Source organism: Lissotriton helveticus, chromosome 1_1, assembly GCF_964261635.1.
Source record: "Lissotriton helveticus chromosome 1_1, aLisHel1.1, whole genome shotgun sequence".
NCBI classification, from domain to species: Eukaryota; Metazoa; Chordata; class Amphibia; order Caudata; family Salamandridae; genus Lissotriton; species Lissotriton helveticus.
Window position 1 is genome coordinate 1,739,111,284 of NC_136057.1, and position 22,428 is coordinate 1,739,133,711.

Sequence of the window (22,428 nt, forward strand, 5' to 3'; positions counted from 1 at the left end):
TATTGAAGCTATACCGGAAGGTTACTGCCTGTCCCGTCATGATAGACCAGGTCGGGTGGGTGGAGGACTCGCCATCCTATATAGAGACCATCTTCACTGTCATACGGTCGCCATTACTGACCCTAAAGACAGTTTTCAGGCCCTTTCCTTTGCCATAAAAAGTGGCCACAGAACCCTCCTAAACGGTATCTTGATATACCGCCCCCCTGGCCTTCGTACCAATTCTGGACAACAGCTGCTCCAAGCCCTTGAACCCTTTTTCGGCCAAAAAGACCGTACTATATTAGGAGATTTTAATTTCCATTTAGAAAGGTCCGACAACAAAGATACCATCTCTCTACTGGACATTATGTCAGCCTGCGGCTTTAACCAGCTGGTTAAAGGGGCCACCCACCGAGCTGGGCATACGCTCGACGGCATTTTTACCAATGACGAGAGGATCTCGATTGAGGAATCTATCCACCTGTCATGGTCTGACCATTTGGCCGTCCCATTCCTACTTAGTTACCCCCATACATCTGTGCCCCCTAACACACCTAGCAAACAGGAACTCCGTAGGAATTACAAAGACATCTCAAATAGTTCCCTCTCCAGGTGGGCATCCAAATGGTGTCCCTCTCAGGAAGAAAGTGCTCCCATAGCTGCAATGCAGTTTGATAGAACCTTGACGGAAGCTCTAGATGAATTAGCCCCCCTACAACTCTGCCGACGTACCAGGAAAAGACCCTCAGCCCCTTGGTTCTCTGAACACCTGAGACTTCTGAGACAGGAGGTTAGGAGACAGGGGCGCCTCTGGCATACAGGATGGAACCTAAAAGATAAGGATGCTCATAAGACCCTGCTTAGAAAATACAAGGCCGAAATTATTAAAGCCAAACAAGAGCACTTTACGACCCTGACCACTTCACTGTCCTCTCCTAAAGAGCTCTTTAGGGTTGTAGATTCACTTATAACCCTTCAATCCCCTGATCCAGTAGTGGCGTCCCAAGAGCTTTGTAATAACATTGCCTCTTTCTTTCAGACAAAAATATCTGACATCTACTCTGCCTTAGAGCTACAATAATCGCTCATGAGCGGGCCCCCTACTTTTGGGCCTATGGACCCTGCCCCGGTAGAAAAAACCCTCCCGGGAACCTTAGACTCCTCCCCCCCTCTTTCTGTGGATACGCTGGATAGCCTCCTTAACAAAACCAAATCAGGCTCTCCTCTGGATATATGTCCCTTAAGGATTCTAAAACAATGCAGGGTAACTCTCCTGCCTCCTCTGGTAGACATTATGAATAGAGCCATGAGAGATGGTGTATTTCCCATTCAATGGAAAAGAGCGGTTGTAAAACCTCTTTTAAAAAAGCCCTCCCTGGATCCGTCGGTCTTAAAAAACTTCCGGCCTATTTCCCTACTCCCTGCCCCAACAAAAATGCTAGAGGCGCACCTTAATACGCACCTTGCCGCCTTCATTGAGAGCTCGGAATGTCTCGACTTCTCCCAACATGGTTTCAGGAGGGAACACAGCACTGAGTCAGCCCTCACCATAGTGTTAGATAACATACGCACACAGGTTGATGAGGGCCAGACCACCCTCCTGATCCTTCTAGATCTCACTGCGACATTTGATACCCTCTCTCCCTCAGTACTTACATCTCGGCTGAGGGAGATTGGGGTGCGTGGAGCAGCTCTGGATCTTCTCACGTCTTTCCTCACCCATCGAGTGCAGAGAGTGAAGCTGGGGGAGTACCTATCTCCATCCCTCCCTGTGCATTGTGGGGTCCCTCAGGGGTCGGCCCTTACTCCGACCCTATTTAACATCTACGTGACCCCACTTGCCAGGCTTATCAGATCTTATGGGATGGAGATAGTTTCCTATGCAGATGACACCCAGATCCTGGTCTCTCTCCCACGCACGCGTCCCGACCGCCTCCAATTTTAGATCTTGTATGGAGGCGGTCGGTAAATGGATGATCACAAATTCGCTCAAATTAAATGGAGAGAAGACAGAGGTGATGGTGTTCGGAGGGAAAGAGGAAGTATGGTCTTCCAGTTGGTGGCCAGACTCATTAGGAGCCTGTCCTACCCCCACCTCCTCCGCAAAAAATCTGGGGGTTATGATAGACCCTGCCCTTGATATGAGCAAGCAGGTCAGTTGAACCATCTCTACCTGCTGGGGCATCATCCATATCCTGAGAAGTATTAGGAACTCTCTCTCCTTCCAGGCAAGGAAACAGCTAGCTGTTGCCCTTGTCGGCTCCAGAATGGACTACTGCAATGCGCTGTATGCGGGCTTGAAAAAGAGCCTACTGCAGCGCTTGCAGGTAGTCCAGAATGCTGCTGCAAGGTTTGTCCTGGATCTTCCCAGGCGCACCTCAGCCACAGCAGCTAGAAAGTTGTTACATTGGCTCCCTGTCGAGTCGCGGATCCACTTTAAGACCGTATGCCTGACTTACAGGGCCCTGGCCAAAAACAGCCCCACTGGTCTAGGATCTATCCTGTCCCGCTACTCTCCCACTAGGAATCTACGGTCTCCCGGTAGACTCCTGCTATCGGCCCCCTGTTTCAGGAGAGTGAAATGGGGTGGCAGGGCTTTCTCCACCTTGGCCCCTAAGTGGTGGAATGCTCTTCCCCTGGAAATAAGATCACTACCTTCCTTTCAGGCATTCAAAAGGGCTTTGAAAACTCACCTTTTTACGCAAGCGTACCTGTAGCGATGCAGCAATTTCATTTTTGATCTGTTTTGTTAGGCGCCTTGATGCCTTCGGGTTACTGTTTGCGCGTTATAAATTTTATTCATTCATTCATTCATTCATACTTCGTCATTGAATAAGAGACAGTGTCTAAAATCCGAAAAGAGTTCCCATATTAAAACCAATCTGTAATGGCAATAAATATGTGCAAATATACCTAGTATAAATACTTTTAAATTCATATACATTTCTTGAGTCTTCCATGTACATCAGCTGAAAAATACTACCCAAGTGGGTTATTGTCCTAAAATGGGCAATTTAATTTAATCAATTCTATAAACTATGTACATCTCCCACATGTGCAAAATTTAAAGTGCTATTTACGTGCAAATTTCGCATTAAAGTTAAACTTGTGCAATTCTATAAAATAATTATTTCAAAAACATGGGTCCAAGAGGTTTGCCTACATATGCACTTCGTGTGTTATTGGTTCTTCCAATTGTTTGACAGAACCCACAGATTCATTATGTTGGTCTTATTGCTCCACTTTCTAGTTAATCCTATTACTACAGCCATTTCTCCTATTTGTGAATTCCCTCCTGGAACTACAGGCAGGTGTATAGATCTTCAGTTACATTAAGACCTGCCGGGGTCTTACTGTCTAGTTCAAGTATATATCTTGTTTCCAGGAGGCGTACCTGTGCTTCCCGGTTTCCTCCGTGTTTCAATGGAAGCACGGTATCAATCAAGAAATACTGTAAGTGTTTAGGATCTCTTTTGTGTGCACTCTCAAAATAATGGGCAACTGGGTAAGCTTGATCCTTCCCCGTAATCGCCCTGATGTGCTGCTGGCAGCTTCATTTATGCAATTCATTCCTCTTAACTATCCTGTCACTCTTGTTGAGCTCTCGTTTCTTTTACTCTGCAATCTTTTAGCTCATTTACCCACAATGTCCATTTTACCTTTCAATCCGTTTTTGACTTGTCTAGTTCTGCCCTCTACACTGTATATCACCTTTCATCTCCCAACCTTGTATTGTCTGCAGATATGTGTTTTTACTGGCAATACCCTCGTTGCTCACAGTTCCATAGCTTTTCTTCCGCATTCTTTTTGTAAGCATATATTTTCCTAACTCCTATTTCAATGATACCGCTTGCGCTTTAATTCGTTCTCCTTTCACCATCAGTTTTTTCCACGCCATTTTATCCCTCACTGCCTACATGGGTACAGGTCAGTGTTTCTCAACGTTTTTAGAATCATGACCCATTTTTTCTTCCTGGCTCACCTAGCTTTAATGGGCGAGGAAGGAGATTTTTAAATGTAGCTAATACATCGTGTGGTATTTCACTCACAGACAGCACATTTTCGACTGAAATGGCCACTAAACTTGCAGACAGTTATACTGATAAAACTATATTGCACACAAATAAAGTGGGGAAATGGGTTTAAGAGAATACAATTTGTGAATGACCCAATGGAGTGTCTTGATTTGATCCTATTAAAATCTTTGTTTCCACCATACTTCAAAATAACAAGAAACGTGCTTACTTATTGCTTTCCTAAATGCTGACCGGGTGCAGTTCGTTTACAGGTATTTAAGTATTTTGCTGTGCATTACAAAAAATAGTAAAGCGAGCCATGGTCCCTAAGCAGTTTAAAGTTAACATAATACTTTGGGAGAAAAAAAAATATTCCCAGAAGTTGTTCCAGTGAAAATAAGGAAGACTATTTTTAGGGTAAGAGACAAATTAGACAGAACAAGTGTTAAAAAAAGACAAACTAAAAACATATAGGCAAAGAGCAGATGGTGTCAAGCAATCATATGCAATATTAATGTCACTAATTACAAGAACAAAGCACTTCTGCACCAGGGCCAGACTGGCCGTAGCGGGCACCGGGCATTTCCCCGGTGGGCCGCCAGGGTGGGGGCTGTTTTTAGGCCCCAGGGGGCCGTTTTTGCAGCATAGCTGCAACATCGGCCCCTGTAACAAAATCGGCCGAAACCAGCATTGGCGACCAGCTCGGCCGCACCTCCAAATCCCCGGGGGTTTTGCCTGGAACCGTGAATCAATAGTACTGTGATAACTATTAACACACTACCACAGTATACCAATAAGTCGGAGGTTGGAAGCCCCAGTGGGGCCAATGTTCATATCAACCATCTAGTCCAGATGGAATTGGCAGCACTTGAAACATCAAGTAAGGGTTCAGCCACAGTCCAAGGTGTAGTCACAATTCAAAGCTGTATGTAACCAAGAGTACTCCTAGACGTCTCATTCCAGTCCGAAGAGACAACCGCACCGGTGTGTTACTAAAAAATACAACCTAACAAGATTGTCATATCATTCACTTGACTTTCTAACTGGAAAGTGGAATGAGTTTGTGAACACCAATCCCCAAATAAAAAAAAAGAAAAAAAAAAAAAAAGCAGCTATTTATCAGAAGACTTAGCCTGACATTTTACCTCTGTCTGGGAAGAGCAGCCAACGTGGCGAGATAAATATAGATTTTAAAAGACATCTTTATTCTGCAGCTTGGACTTTCGTGACACCAAAAATCGGCTTGTGACCCACAGTCTGTGTAACACTGGTATTGGTGCAGCAGACTGAGGTTCACACAGTTTCTGACTTTCAGCCCATAAAAGGTATCTGTACATAGTTCACTCGTCCAGCTGTTCAAGAGAGGTCCAGTAGCCAGCATTCGATCAGCGGTATATCCACATATACTTTTATCTATCTTTTCTGCTCAGTGCTTCTGAGGGAGAGGTCGTCTTCCTGGAAGATATTAAGGCGCACTGGGGTGTATGACCTGCAGCAGGCGCGGCACAGGAAGAACTGCTCCAGCAAGATTTCTTTTAGGATAGGATAGCTTGGCAGTCAGGGCCGGACTGTTCCACTTAGCGCAAGGTCAATACTGATTTGCATATCGCTGGGTTCAAACTGAGGTGACATGGTGTGCAATTTAAAAATGGATTGGGATGTGGCCCTGAGTAGTTACCAATGTCTGAGAATAATTCAAGCATTCCATCCATCACTTTTTGTATCATTTAGTGTGTCGACCAAAGAGGAACAGGAATGCCAGATGTGGGTCCCGTGCACACCGAGTCACTGGAACCCATGTTGTACCCAGCTGAAGAGTCCATATTAGGGCAAAACCAGTACTGGGTTGCTTGTGTTCCGGTTCAAGGAGGGCCTGGTTCAGCAGTTCTGCCTGGGCTATCTAAATTGGAACAGGGTCAAGAATGAGTAGCAAATAGCTAGGTCCTAACTGAGGTGATATGGGGTGTAAATTAAGGATGGATTGGGATGCATCCCTGGGTAATTACCAGTGGCTGAGATTAATCCAAGCATACCACCCATCACTTTTTTGTGTACTTTAAGAAAGGACAGGCAGCTGTGGTATAAGGATGCTCCCCTGGAATCCCCAAGGCCCAGTCGATGGTTGACTGTCAACTTATTCCACTATCAAGAAAACACTAATTCTACAACTGGAAATTGGAACATGCATGCAATAAACTGCCATCAACATCTTCGGCTAAGTATCTTTAACGTAAACTGCATTCTAATCTGTGTAACTAGAGAACTTTCAGTTATTTAAGAAAGGGAAACAAAATGCTGCTTACCTCATCCTCGGTCTTTTGCTTCTTCGCAACTATTCCCGTCTTGAGGGCTAGCTTGGTGCCACCTCTCCGTTTGCCCACCTGGGTTAGGGGAATAGAAGACTGCAACCGTTATACGAGCCCTGGCAGCTGCAATGGCACTGTGGCCCACTATATAATGGAACAGGGATTACTTGCGTTAGAGTATACTGCACGTGGTTAGGTGTTTACGATCACATTCATGGATACAATGCAGTACTAAGCATCAACTCTGTAGGGAATACACTCAGAATCAAGGAGGGCAGACAGCAACAATTCAACCAGTTTAGCACCGCCAAACAATACTTAGTGGGGTTCGAGACTGAATTTAAAGGAATTCTACCCTACCAACCCAAAACTGGTACCGGTTACCCAATTCCCAGCCTCTTTAGAAGACACTTGTGGGTTTATATTTTAGTGCACCATTAACATGTGGAATGTATTTTCGCACTTTATTCCACATGTGTGCATTGATATGATATTATTTTTGAAACAATCTCTATATAATGTGTAGAAAAGAGTCTCTCCTACTATGTGTTAACTGGGTCACAAATTAGGTACATGTGCCATCTTTTGTAAAATGGAAGTCACCTCGGTTAGTCACATTCTTTCCACCTCCGCCCACTTCTCTCAAACTCTGTGGCACGCATTAAAGCCGAGATGTACAGGGTTATTTACACTGTTTCGTTATTTTGCTCTCTGCGAACTTTTCCCATCTCAGTCACAATCTGCAACATTCCCACAGTCCTATTGGCCCAACAATATTATCCTAAAAGCTGTATAGAGCACACTGATTGACCTGGTTGTAAATCTTACACTTTGACGAGATATACGTTGGGCTAAGCAAAAATCTCATGGATAAAAATCTGGACTTAAATATCCAGGGGTAAGCCGCTCTAGTAATATAAAGGATTTTGAAGAAAACCCGACTTGAAGTGCTGTTCCTGAAAGATTTGGATTTCAAGTATGAATAGGGCAGAATGATTCTGGTGACTACTTGTTTCTGACAGGGATATGGAGTTGTCGAGTCTTGCACTGTGAGAGGAAGTGTTAGGATGTATGTGAAGCACATAGATATTTGATGTCGATTGTGTTCAACTGGTAGCTTGATTACTGTTGTCTTGATGTACTATTACTCTTTGCATCGAAAATATTTAGTCTGTTCTTGTTGTTTTGGTTACCGGATTAATCGCAATCCAGAATCCAGTTTTCCTGAATTAACACATTTTCCTTTCTAGGAGTTTGTGTGCCTAATCTAGGTTGGTGCCTTTTGCTTCTAAGTGCACGGGAGTAAGTACACAAATCCAGGTCAGACTTCAGCTGGGCAGGGATCTGCATAGTGTGAACTGTGTTTAATTAGAGCTGCTCTTGCTTTATTGCTTGTAAGATACGTCTTACCCTAAATTTTCACCTATTTAAGTTGAGCAGGCAGGTTTATTTTGGCTGATTTAGTGTACATTAATTGCCTATTCGCAGAAGTGTTGCTGTGACTGGTCCGTACTACGATTGGTTGACCTTTGGCAGAACTACTATGTGGTTGCTGTTCAGTACCTTATTCTGTACGATTTCCAGAGAAGAAACTATGCACTTTTTACTGCCTCTGGTCTCGAACTCGATCTTATTTTGGTAACGAGACCGTTTCATCGGTTTCTCCTAACAAGATTACGCTTGAACTTAATACATTTTATGCTTGGCTCCTTCCCCATATGGACTAATCAGATAAGGCTAAACCCTGTGACTGACAACTTTTCAACACAGGACACACTACATTTTATGATGTTTTGCGACCACTACATAGAAATTAGGAAAAAATACCTCCTGCCAATTTTGAGGGCGGCGGGTTTCACCCAGGTGAGGCCCGCACTACTGTTCCTGCAACTCCTATCTAGCGCACGAGTCACTTTTCATGTAGCAAGCTACTTGGTAGCATGTGTTCGCGTTAATAACAGTCGCCGTAGGTCTCAGGGCATTCTCCCCTAGCATATTAACTAATTGTTTGTTTTTAAATGTAATGCTGTAAAATTGTTTTAATTGTATTTTAATTAAGTGTTATTTATATTAATGTCACATTTGTTCCTACTGGACCGCTACTGTCTATTCCTTGTGATGTATTTGTAATCATGTCTTTTTTTGATTTTTATTAATCGAATAAAAGTATTTTGACCGACTGACTGATTTCCAGATTGTCTGAGAAAAAAGTGAATGCGTTAAAAAAAATGTCTAAAGCTTCTAGCGTTCCTTCTACTGAGTCAAAAATTACCTGCCGTGAGAAATCCTGCATATAAAATGATAGACAATGGGTTCTATATGTGTACCTCGTTTTATGAATAGCATGAATACATCTCTTCTGATAAGTGCAGTTTCCCTTAGAGGGTACCATTAACATTAAAAAGCTCAATTTTCCTGAGCCAGACAATGAATGACAAAGCAGTTACCTAAAGCTAGGAGGTGTGAGACATTGAATAAATTAGATCAAATGGCTACACAGAAGGAGAAAAAAATGTTGAAGCAGGTGAAGAGTTCATTTCGACAATAGGTTGAAATCAAGTCGTACTAACACAGAAGTGAGAGGTTTACCTGAAATAGTCAGAGACAGAAAAAAAATATGATGGATATCAAGGGAAACAAAATTAAGTCTCAGATGAGGAGGATAACCTTCAGGATTCTAGACGTCTATATCCCATTGGAGTACAGAGACAAGGACAGAGTCCTGTTGTAGAACCAGATACATTGCAGCTGGAGACACTGTGGGTGAGCAAGCACAGAGACCAACTACACCTGCGAGGAAAATATCTAGTGCCCAATCCGACTGCAATAACAGCACTGCTGAGTACTAGTGGAGATAAAGGCGTTGCTCTAGTTCCAACTGATCTGCCGTTGCCACTGCTGTAATTAAAATAAACTCTGAAGGAGAGTTAATCATTTTGGGCTTTTAAAGACTGAAAGAGAGGAAATTATACAAGGAACAGCGGACTCCAACAGATGGACATACAATATCGATGAAATAAGGCATTTGATCAAAACAGCAGCTAGATTTGCAAATGAAACATGACAAACTCGAAGAATTGGCTGATGACTGAAGTAGCTAGCAGTAAAATGAAAAAAGGGAGGAAAAATTAAAAATAAGCTGTCAAATGATAAAATGAAGGAATTAGGTTTAAGAACCCTAAGATCCCACATTAAAGATTTAATAAAAGACGAAAGAATGGAGCAATCTAACCGAATACAGATAAAACATGGACTGAAGAAGCTACTAATAAAAAAGTTTTTAATGAATGTTTCAAAGTCAGGGAAGAAAGGGACAACTAGTGATTTGGAAATAGCGACAGTTTCAGATTTCCCACAAACAAGTACTTGGACGGAATTAAACGCACGTGCCTTGGCCAAGAGATTGTCTTTATAGCTTTACATTTTCCAAAATTGCAATAGGAACCTGAAAAGTAGCACAAGGAAGTTCATAGATCAAACAGGTGATAGAGCATTTGAAAAAGAAGGTGCCAGAGAGATTCATTGGGCAAAGATTTACACAAGAACTGAAAGAGTCAGTGCATGCCCATTACGAGAGACTAGTGCAAATTTTTTTCCATGAAAAACAGAAGAGTTGAGGTCCTAGAGAAAGATGGTGCAATTGGTTTAATTTCTGTTTTTGTTATGGGTTTGCACCCTGACCTTTGTTCCCATATACAGCAAAGTGGGATGTGCTGGCAGACAGAGTATCCGTGAAATCTTGAAATTTACAGTACAGTAGTGATTAGTTTGATGCAAAGCAGAAAAGGTTCAACGAAAAGTTGATGGTTGTCCAGATGAAGTAGTTTGAAAGCAATGGTGGTAATCAGCTGATGGGCTCCGATATGGCTTATGTGCCATCTAACGAGGCAGGAATGCAAGATGCGAAAATGGGAAATAGAATGAAGTAGACGTAGGTTTCTGGAAGAGGGGTTGTGAAAATGTCTGTCATTAATGCAAATATTGGCCTATTTAGGAATAGCACTGCTAATCATTTCTGCTGCAAAATTGGGCATTGAAAGTGGGAATATCAAAAAAATCCAAATCAAACCCAGAATGATTTTTTTTCTCTTACGCAGAAAAATGTGAATCAGACAAAGATATAATCAACGGCCCCAGCCCAACCAGCTCCTATGTTGAACATTCACGATCAGAAACATATTTGAAAGAATGTGCCCATAACCCCAGTGCTGCAACAAAATATGAAAGACAAAAACACTACGTAATCCAGGGTACCAATAGAATCCATTGGCTCTGAATAATTTTCCTCAGTTTTCACTAGAGAATGATTCCCAATGACTGTGCCCCGAGAGGGGAGGAGGACTGCTTACTTTGAGCAGTCCTGTAGGTAGGCCAGAGCGAATCACAAATTGAAGATGAAATCACTTGCCAGTCCGTTTCTATCTTGATAGATACAGGGGTACCCATTCTACAGTTTGTTTTGTGGAGGCTGCTAACTTATCCCCTCAGATAGACTAGTCCTAGTTGTATGCTTCATCAATATACAGATTGTTAATAGGGTCACAGAAGACGTCCCTGATAAAATAGAAACAATTGGAAAATAGTCGAAATTTCATTTTGTGTGATTCAAGTCCTGTAAACTTGTTGTGCAGAGATTTGCTGTGAAAGATTAACTGTATGATTTATTTTACACTGGATGATGTCGCAATTGAAACCCAAGATGAAGCTTCTGTGTTTGAAATTAAATCACAAGACTCAAGAGTCCAGTTCCAAGTCCTGAACAATGATGATTTATCTCTAGATCGAAGAAATGCTGTCAAAGAAGTAAAAAACTGTCACCAGTAAGGCTGCTGTTCAGCATGGCTAAAAGTGGGTTGAGTAGTGTGGGGTAAACGGTAATGTGGTAAAATGGGGTGGGTAGATTGAGGTGGGATAGGTTGGGGCAGAGTGTGCTAGACTGGGACAGGTTGGGGTAGATTGGGCCGGGGTACACTGAGGTGTGATAGATTGGGGTAAGGCATATTGAGGTGAAGAAGATTGGAATGGCATAGTCTGGGGCAAATTGGAGTAGGGTAGACTGTCGTGGAGTAGATTGGAGTGGGCTAGAGTATGGTAGATTGGAGAAGGTAGGTATGAATTGCAGTGGGCTAGGTATGAGTAGATTGAAGTAAGGTAGGCTGGAAAATTGAATGGGTAGATTTTGAGTGGGGAAGATTGGGCATATATAGAGGTGGGGCAGGTTAGGGTAGGAGATTTAAACTGGGTACATTGGGTAGGGTGGATTAGTTTGGGGTAAATTGGAGTGGCAGACATTGTGTTAGATTGAAGTGGGGTAAATTGTTGTGGACCAAATTGGAATGAGGTACAGTGTTGTGGATTGGAGTGGGTTAGATTGAAGTAGTAGGAGTGTGCTAGGTTGGAGTAGATTTTAGTGGGGTAGACTACAAAAGAATGGAGGGGTAGACTGATGTATGTTGCAGTGGGTACATTGTACTGGAGTAAAGTGGAGTTTTGTAGATTGGAGTAGGATAGATGGGGTAGATTGGAGTGGGGCAGATTGGAGTGGGGGGGGGGGGGGAGTAGATGAGGGTATGCTGGAGTAGGGTAGATGGCAGAAGACTAGATTGGAGTAGACTAAAGTGTGATGGAGCAGTGTGGAATAGGATGTGCTGATGGGAAGTAGTAGCATGTAGAGGAAAGGAGAGAAGCAGTGCCGTTAAGATGGAGGAGCTATAATGTGATGAAGACTGAGGGACAGCAGGGCCAAGAGGTTTTTTTTTGTTTTTAAATCAAAGCCGATTTTTTTTAACTACTTTTTCGGCCCAGACATATTTATCCAATGAGTCTGCAAATCTTGTAATTCACATGCAATATAATGTTTGGAGGTTAGCCTGAAAACATTGCTGTTCTACTAGGGATGTTGTCCGTTATTCTCCCAATTTTGCTGGTCATTTGAGACTTTGGAATAAAATCTGAACTTTAATTTATCTGAATAACTCTTAGATTGACAGCCTTCATGACATTACGTGCATAACGCTTATTTTTAATTTGCAATAAAACCCCTCAGCTTTTATTTTAATCTAGAACACAGTTACTGAGAGGACCCATTAACTCAATATTATATTTCTGATTTTCACGCTGTGAGGGGTACCTTAACATGGAGACACAAAAGGTGACAGAAAAAAATACATCTGAAGGTGCAGTCAGTCTGAATGACCAGCATCATAAAATGGTGTACAGCACCCCCTCCCCTTTCATGCAAATTGACAAGGAGGAACTAGGTGTTTCTATTGGACGCTGCAAGTATTTCTTCTTGTCAATTTGGGTGGTTAGAGCTACTTCCTTGACTGACCGGGCAGTGTCTACCGTCCAACTAAAACGTGATTAATGTAGGCTTTTAAACATTACGGTTGATAGCACTTCAAACATTTTTTGCTACACACAAAATGGCCACAATATTCTACTCCAAACATTGTTGCCCTTCACCTTAACTTTAACACTCCCCTGCTTAACTCACCCTTTCTCTAACTTTTCTTAATACATTTCTTGTCTTTTTTCTTCTACTTTACCTAAACCTCTAAACACGTTTTTCTTCTACACCGCTGCCAAAGTAAGTAGTAGCAACATGTGATTGTGTCAGTTTAAATTGTATTTACAAAGAAACATAAAATTGTTAGCGCTTTGATCACATACTACTAAATAAACAAACTAGAGTCGTGTCTCAGGAAACTGATTACTTTGTGCCTGGCTGCCTCAATCTTTTTACCCCGAAGAGGGGCTCGGATTGAGAAGAGCAATTTGATTTTTTTTCCCCTTTTCCACATGTGGCAATTTTGAACGGCTTTATTTTTTTAGGTTGGGGTAGACTGTCACTTCTCAACAAGCGAGTTGTTACAAACACCCTCTTTTGCGTCTGCTCTCAACAATGGCTCCCACCCCCCCCCTCATTTTTTTAAAACCTTTATTATTATTATTATTATTATTTTTTTAAAGGTAGCCTTTTTCAGACATTGGCTTGAACCTTTGCCAATCATATTGCGGCTCAGCCCGGACAAGTATTTCACTCTCACTGGATGCTACTGGCTGTGAGCATCTTTACACCCCCAATGAAATGCCTATATTGAACTGCATGATGGAATGCTTTACAACTGTAGCAGCTCCCTGTGTGTCTTGCTCCCAAGCCTGTCACCATTTCTCATCCCTTCCTCCTCCTGCGTACTACTCTACTCCAACCCCTTGGGTCCTCCTACTCACCCCCTTCCCTTTTAAGAGTTACCCTTAAAAGCCCATCCTCTCTCAGTGGCTTCTAAGTAGTGCCACAAGTACCTGGTATTTTTTTGTTGTTGCTAGCAATGAAATGTCTATATTTATCTGTCCTCTTTTTGATTGCATGTCGAATGAAGGTCAGGCGGCTGGGGTCTATATTAAAGTCCTTCTTTCTAGATCGGTACTAAAGTATCATAATGAAGACTCCCATGCCATCCAGCTTTCCTGCGACAAAAACGAAAACAGGACTGGATTGAGGGCTTAAGAACTTTCAATATAAACATCCTTTAGTTTCTTTGTCCGGCTTTAATTCGCTTATCCTCTATGTTTTAGCACAATAAACCAAAATCTACTGCCTTTTCCCAGGTTGATCAGTAGTTGAAAATCTCAATTTCCAGGGCTTCGATATAAAAGTTGTAAGCAATAGTGCATACATTTGTGGCACACTGTGCTTAGTTTAAGACACAGAGCAAGAGAGAGAACAGCACATAAGGAGGAGGAAAAGAAAGACAGAAAACCTTTTTTGTGTATAGTGATGCTTTGATTTTACCAGATGGATATGATGCAATTAAAAGAATAGCAAATAAGAATGAAATATATTTGAGATAAATACTCCAGCACACGAGATTAGTTTGGTAAAAGCACAACATTCACTTCAATTTGGATTAATGGCCAAGTGAGAGTTCCAATTATTCTCGAGTTTTGACATTGATCTCTCCCCACACATTAGGCCTTACTGGATGAAAACCCTTTCAGTTTAACAAATCTATAATGGGCATTGTACCCCCTCACCCTTGGCTTTTTGCCCAGACTCTTTAGGGCATTGGCATGAGATTAACCATCACATTCCGGCTTCTGCCAAAGGAATATTTATCACCCTCGATTGTACTGGGAGGTACGGCTCCATGTCCAATGAATGCTTGCATCGAACTGCATGAGGACCTATTTCACAACTCGTCTACTCTTGTTGCACCCTGCTGCTCCTCAATTTCCAGTTTCTCATTCTATTTCTTCCACCTGGATGCCGTCCGTAACACTAATAGCTATTAGGACTTATACACCCATCTCCATTAAGAGGATTTACATTGAACTATATGAAAGATTCTTTCACAACAATATGCATTTCTGCCCGCTCTTACAGGCTCCCTTTATTAACCTTCCTCTGCGCCTTTATCTTCCCTGCGTGCTCCTTGATTTACACTCACCATGTCTGCTCTTTCCACCCTTTTCCCTGCGTGCTCATTGCTTACTCCAGCACATTTCTTCCAGTAGGTTCTCATTAGTTTCAATGGGGTAGTTTATTTTTCCGTTTTCTAGAAATGAAAGGCTGATTGTATTAAAGGTTCCCTTGCTTTCAAAATCTTCTGCAATTTTCCTAGAACAAATACAAGTTTGGAGGCAAGGGAGCCATTATTACACGTTTTCCTTTCCTCCTATTTTAACAATGAAAGGACAGAGGCATCTGCCATGACAGGAGGGAAATGTGGTGGGGCAACGCAGGGAACAATAATACATTGAAATTAAAACGTACCTGCAGCCTCGGTGCTCTTCTGATCACAAGCTCACAGACCCCCCTGCACCAATTCGGGTGCTGCTCATGCTGGTAATACTATTACCCAGCATGAGAGCAGCACCAGTATTGGGCGTAGCGGTTTGGTTTTATGCTCCCAGGGGGACTGGGAGCCTGTGTCTGCTGTTCTCCATTAAATAGCCGGGAGACATTTAATTGTGTACTACAGTTTGGCTGCCCTAAGACGGCCGGCCAAACATACATGCGCACTTGCAGGGCCCACCACTGCGAGTGCCCTCCATGCTTGCCTGTCAGAGGATTGCCCCGCACCCAAGACTTGGCCCTGCAAAAATAAATTGATAATAAAACTGCTTTACCATCATTTCATTTTACGTGTTTTTAACTGCTGGCTGAGGCAGTGGGGCGACGTCATAACAGGAGCCGCTGCTGCGGAAAGAGGATTACAATGAACAATCCCTTGCCTATCCAACGCAATTTTAAAAAACGTGTCCTCCTTAGGACACACAATTTGCGATGGCTTCATTTGTCCGTTTCCACAAGTATATGCCACAGAAGACATCTTTTGGATGCTCTCCTAGATATTGTTTAAATATTCCTTGTAGTCCCGCAACTCACAGGACATTGAGCTTATGGGACTGCACCTCATTTGGTACCCAATGAAATGGTCACAAATGGAAAAGCAAGTAACCAGAATCAATGATAAGGCTTAGAGTTATCAAGATGAAGCACCGTTAAACATTAATGGTTCAGCTACTTTCAATGTCTGGAGGGAAGACGTTTTGTGTATTATTCACGATCTAAATACAGGGTGATGGACCAAATGAATGTCACCATACGTTTATGGTACACAAGAGTTATTCAAAGTAGCTGGCTCAAAATACAAAAGGACCGATTGTGGTTGTCACACATGTCCCTCTCAGAGCTATGGTTTACCCTGACCAATCAGGTCGATAAAACAAAAAGGTGTTGTCTAGAATCGGATACAAATGAAAAAAATCCCCAGCTCTCGTAACAAAGTTACTGGAGCTTTACACCCGGTGGGGTAAGACTGCAGCAAGGAAGCTGCATTTTTCTGCAGGCACGCCCAGGCTTGATTTTGACCCACTTCAGTAATAAGGGTGATTGTCTGCCTTAGCTGCTTTTCAGTAGGCCTGGGGTTTCCTCGTGCTAAGAGGCATCCCTTCCTTGCCTGCAGCCAAGCCTTCTTCACCCCTTGCTTGGGGTCCCTATATTTGCTGGGCTTCGCCCAGTGCCGTTAGCTCCCCCTCTTACCTGGTGGGTGTCCACCCCTATCTTACCGTACTTAGGTCTACCTAACCTGCCCATGGAGGAGGAGGAGGATGTCCAGTATTTTCCTGCCACAGAAGACTTCTGTGACGCAGTGGACGCCTCTATAGTGAGGGCAGTTTAGGAGGCAATGGCCCCCTAGAGAAGCGGCTCATTGAGCTGGTGCAAAGGTGCCTTCCACCCCTTCCTCGGAGGGAAGCTCTCCCAGGGCCTTCAGCCCCCAAACATCAGGAGCAGGCCACTGATACTTCCCCAGAGAAACCATGCAAGCAAGCCCACTCGGAAGGGTTTGATTTGGATGCATTCAATAGACAAACAAGCATCCCTAGACACTAGACTCCCCCCCCCCCCCCCCAGGCAGAACCTCCTGTATCAGTTTGGACCAGGGCGCCTCCCCCCAACCTTCAGACGAGTCCCCTCCGGGATCAGACGGAGCGCGCCTGACCATCATCGGCCATGGCGCCCCTCTCCCAACCCCCCTTCAGAGAACCCCCGTGAGGGCCAGTCAGATCTTCTGGATCCGGAAGAGCTTCTTCATCCCCACTCTTAGGAATGGTCCCGTTTGATAAGGTAGCGATGTAAGTGGCCAATAGACTGCACAAGCCAAGACCAAGAAGTGCGCTCTAGGCTGAGGGCAGAGTGTCCCTGGTCCTCTTAGGAGGGCAAAATGGCAGTTACACCAGAAATCGATGCCCGAATGGCGACCTTCTTGACTAACTACATCAAGGATCTCAAGAAGGGCATACACCGGTATTGGCGAGCTTGCTAAGACAAGCTTCTTGATATTACACGCCCTTTAGTCAAAATATTTGACATGGTAGAAGATGCTAAGGCCTGATACAACCTGAAATCCTCTCCAGCTGGGCCCAGAGAGCAATTATATTTCTGGGAAATGCCAACTGCGCAATTTCCACTGAAAGGCGCAGGTTATTGCTCATCCAATTGGACCCAAAATTGGGCGAATTAGCCACTTCGGAGGCAGGCCAGGTAGCTCAGTGGGGGCTTTTTGGAGATCTTTTTGTTGAGGAACTCAGGAAATGTGTTTCCACCGTTAATTCTTTAGAAAAGGCCCAATCTAGGGTCAAGCACGTATTTAACATGAGTTTTTCCTCTGGGGGCGGCTGCAGTATGGGGTGCTCAGCTGGCCGTTCCTTTTAAGGTGCTTCCGGCAAAGGACAGCAATCACAGAGAGGGCAACAACAGGACTCCTCGCGATTCTGAGGTTTCTATCCAACCAGGGGACGAGGTCAACAAAAGGGACACGGAACAGCTCCTGTGGGGGCGGCAACAACTCTTCCCACGGTGAGTCCTTTAATTCACTCATGTGTTTGTCTATGTCATGTGTTTGTGTATAAGTCACTATCTAAACACAGGGTGATGGACCAGATGAATATCACCAGACGTTTGTGGTACACAAGGGTTGTACAAAGTAGCTGGCACAAAATACAGAAGAACCGATTGTGGTTGTTGCACATGTCCCTCTCAGAGCTATGGTTTACCTCGACCAATCAGGTTGATAAAACCAAAAGGTGTTGTCTAGAATTGGAAGCAAATTGCCAGAAGGGGGACGGTTTCCGTGATCAGTAAACTGGCAAGAGGCAAAATAAGAATCCATTTGAGATTAAGACATGGTTGGTGGTAGAGTTTCAGGCTACAGATTAGAGTATCACCCAGATATGTACTATTTTATTACCAGTCAACCTATATGGAACGTAATTCTCCCATCATCACCTATTAACCACTCAGAATCACCCTTTCAACAAACAACCAGAGGTTCTATCCGTCCCTCAATCCATCTCCAACTTTACTAAATCCATTTAACTATCAATTTCGACTTCTGTGTACCCCTAAGCTCCATCCCCTGTAGTACTGCACCTCAACTACTTTGAGCATGGCAACTTTAGTGCAGTGTTCACAGTTACTGACCTAGGGCACTGGCTTGCCAATGGTAGGGCGAGATGTTGGGACAGATAATGGAGGGGTGTATCTGCTAAGACTATAAATATGTGGCCTCAGAAAATTGCTAGGTTCAGTGCATGATAAGTAAAAGTTCTTGGGACCTTTATAGCACCACCCGGTTCCCGATTCTGCCTTAAGTGGCAATTTTGAATATGCAGTTTAATCAATTGCCACCTATCTCAACTAGGGTTTTCACATGATACTCAGAAAAGCTCTGGCAGTGGAAGACCCAATGAAGCTCAGCCAGCAGCATTTTTTTCAAACTCACATGCATTAAAAACACCTATGAAGCAGTCCTTGCTCTGCGATACCAGTAGGCCTGGGCAAAATATAAATTACAGAGTAATTCACATAATTTCAGACATTTAGTGTTATGCACAATTCCTTAAACCATGCCCTTTGCGCAACTACGCTCCAATTGAAGTAAAAATGTACCACAAACGCACAGAACATGAGCGGCTGTTCAGTCCTTTTTGTGGTTTTGGTACTTTTTTGGGTGTGTGAAATGTGATCTTGAATCAAAAAGTGATGTGATCGCATTTCCAGCTGGAATATATCCCAAAATTAAGGACCGTGCATTACGTGAAATTACCCAATTTTGCTGAAATCTAGCATAATTATGAAAAAGCATATTACGCACATTTTGCCCACCCCTAGATACCAGCTGCTAATATCTGCCATATCAATGTTTGGAGTTGCTATCACTTGATTTCTCAGATTTGAAACTAAATATTACCACATATTTTAAATCGTCAGGCTGGTTGAGGTCTGGTAAGTATCTATGGCTTTAAAGAGATGCCGGAGCAACACTGTGGTTGCTCCCTCACAAACGTATCCCCCACAGAAGCCATGGGTCATGTTTATGGGCTGATATGACAAACTAAATGCAGATTAATGTCATCATATTTCGTCCTGGAACACTTCCCTTACTCCTAAAGTGGGACCTATGTTTTTCTTTTTAGCGTCTTTCCAAGAATGGAAATTAAAGACAGTTTTTCTAACTGTCAAAGACACTCTTGAGCTTGCTCAATGATTGCATCTGGTTCCCTCAAAGTCAACCTCCGATTTACATTGCTTCTTTAGCTCAAAGTATTTAGCTTAGGGATTCATCTTGCCACTTCCTTGGTAGGTGCATCCTTTCCCTAGATGAGATGTATTCAAGGTAGAGATCACCATCTAAATTTATAAGCAGACAAAACTGCATCAATTTGAGCTACCTTGGCATGCTAACTTCAAGGGACTCCCTAGCTTCAGTATGCAAGTAAACTTTTACAGCGTGAACTTAGCTGGACAGCAACACAGTGCAGTACAAACAAGGGTGTGAAGCAATTCAAGATCAGGAAGGGAATTCTTGTATCTAAGCCACAAATACTACAATTATTTTCTGGTATAGTCTGGTAACAATGACCTGGACCAATTCTAGTGGAGGCGGCCTCAAATGCACATTTAAAAGAGGACTGAATTACTAATCGTAACGAGCAAAAAAAGACAGCACGAGTCATTTGCGATGGAACGGTATCCCAGTTCCTTGACAATGCGCAGTTTCTTGCAGGTAGTTTTTTTTTTGCACGGGGTTTAGAATCCATAATCTGCGTCAAGTGAGGCTGCATATATTGACAAACCTAAACCCTCGATTACAGGGGTCATCACATACATGTTCAGCGCGTCAGTAAATGCATTACTGTAATGCAGATGGACATTGTTAACACTTATCTTAAACACGGAATAGACGGGGAGGCCCCACTGCTGTGGGCATTATGAGCACCTGTGTTTTGCAGTAACGCCACACACGAAGAAGATATAAAGCAGGATCGTCACCAAGCACATGAATACTCGTGCATAGTTTAAAACATGATCCATCCGTGTCATAACTGTTCTACGCTAGTCTTCACTCAAACCATTAACCGCGTCCCTTGAATTGGTCTGTCGTGTCCATAATCCACAGCCCATTACCAATCCCTTATTTCCAAATAGTCACTTTTCATGCGCCTGTGACTAACTCACGCGCACTTTCCAACTCAAATCCGTCCTCCATTCAGCAGCCTGCTTCATTTCAGGGTCCAAACGAAGTGACCACATCACTCCTATCCTGTCTTCTCTCCGATGGCTTCCCATCGAGGCTAGAGCTATTTACAAAATAGTGTGCATCACCCACAAAGCTTTGCAATCTTACTCCCCTCGCTATCTGGCGCATAAACAAATTGTCTGGAGGCTCAAGACCTTGTTGGAATGCGGAAAAGTTCCTGCTTGAGCCCCCCTCTTACAAAAAGGAAAAATGTATGCCGCAATCACTCTCAGGTAATGCGGTGAGAATCTGGAACTCGCTTCCTCCTTTGCTCCGTGCCATCACCTCCATCCAGATCTTCAAAGTGGACCTCCAATCTCTTCTATTCCAAAGACACTTTCAGAACTAATTCCCTCCTCCTCAGACCCCGTCAGGAAGTTCTTTAGTCATTGTAAATTTGTCTTATATATTTATATTTGTGTTTGTACATTCTGTGCTTGTTGCGTTTGATATTGTATTCCTTTTGCCTGCGTTGTTTTGATTCTATGACCTGCTATTTTTCGCAAGGAAGTTTTTTAGTCATTGTAAATTTGTCATATATATTTATATTTTTGTTTGTACATTCTGTGCTTGCTGCATTTGATATTGTGTTCCTTTTGCCTGCGTTATTTTAATTCTATTGCTTGCTATTTTTCTTTGTTCCATTTTTTTAACAGTTCTCTCATGTAACGTAACTGGTTCTATTGTACAGTACTCTGACACCTTTGTGTAAAGTCCGCGCTTTATAAAAATGCATTAAATAAAATAAATAAAACCTCAGTCCTCACCACCATTCTACTGAGGTCCCACCCCCCGCCACCACTATCCCTTCAGCCCCCTTTGCAATTGGCCCCTGCCCAGGGATTCCTTACAAAGCTGAAAGCGGTGGGCCTCTTCTTCTCCTGCTCCTCGGTGGGAGCAACGGTTGCAGCCGGGGGCTCAGGGTTCTGCGCCGCCTCCATCTTTCGCTTGAAGAGCTCCAGGAAGCTTCCGTCATTGGCAAATATGTTCACCCCAGGACCACCGGCGGACCCTTCTTCTGATGCCTTGGGAGCCCCGCGCCCCTCCTCGGTGGCTTTGGAGACACCATGTTCCTCCTCGTCTGGGTGGAATCCTCCGTCTTGGCTCTCATCGTCGTCAGAGCTCTGCTCCCCGCCATCGCTATGTTCGGTACTGCTCCCAGGCTCGGGGCTGCTATCCCTCTCGGGGCTGCTCTCTCCACCAGAGCTGCTACTGTCCCCAGGGCTAGGCTCGCCACTGGGTTTAGTTTCTTTCTTCGATGTCTGGCGAGATTCAGACTCCTCGGGTGAACTCTCCGTTTCCTCCGGGCCACAGAACCTTCTGGAATCTTCCCACCGACTCCGCTTTGCCGCCATCTTGGCACCGGACTCGTAGAAGGCCGAGAAGGGAGGGGCGGGATTCGAAGGAGAAGAGCGTGGGGGCTGCCGGGAATTGTGGACGCGGAAGCTTTGTGGCTGCCATCTTGAAACTGGCAGTTATGCGAGAGAGTATACATTTAGGTACTAAGCAGCGTCGGACATCTTAAAATTGTGCCTATTTTCTAACGACGTTATGAGAAACAAGGAGCGTTCGGGTACGAGATTGGACCAAATAGATGATTAGTAGAGGCACGCTACAGGGAGCTGCTATAAGCATAGCTGCCATGGTTTCAGATTGCCATGTGTGACATTTTTATAATTTCAATGAAATTAAGAGTGACATTTTAAGAGTGACATTTCAACGACTAATCTTAAAATTGTGCCTATTTTCTAACGACGTTATGAGAAACAAGGAGCGTTCGGGTACGAGATTGGACCAAATAGATGATTAGTAGAGGCACGCTACAGGGAGCTGCTATAAGCATAGCTGCCAAGGTTTCAGATTGCCATGTGTGACATTTTTATAATTTCAATGAAATTAAGAGTGACATTTCAACGACTATGAGTGACACTTTCTCGCGAGCAAAACTCGTGCAATGAAGACGGGGGAAACTTCTAAATATCAGAAATTACAGCAATTTGAGCTACAAGAAACTCCAAGAACTTCTTGAAACTGCTG

At 43.5% G+C, this 22,428-nt stretch overlaps 1 protein-coding gene across 1 annotated transcript in view; it reads right to left on the reverse strand.

Annotated features, from left to right (window-relative positions):
* TRIR (telomerase RNA component interacting RNase) overlaps positions 1-21,792 on the reverse strand; it is a 45,235-nt gene extending 23,443 nt beyond the window's left edge. Inside the window, exons 1-2 of the mRNA XM_078689215.1 lie at positions 21,243-21,792; positions 6,302-6,379 (exon numbers count right to left, since the gene is read on the reverse strand). Coding sequence (XP_078545341.1) covers positions 6,302-6,379; positions 21,243-21,746 — 582 coding nt within the window. The 5' untranslated portion in view covers positions 21,747-21,792. The remainder of the gene's footprint in view (positions 1-6,301; positions 6,380-21,242) is intronic.
* Between the last annotated feature and the right edge of the window lie 636 nt (positions 21,793-22,428).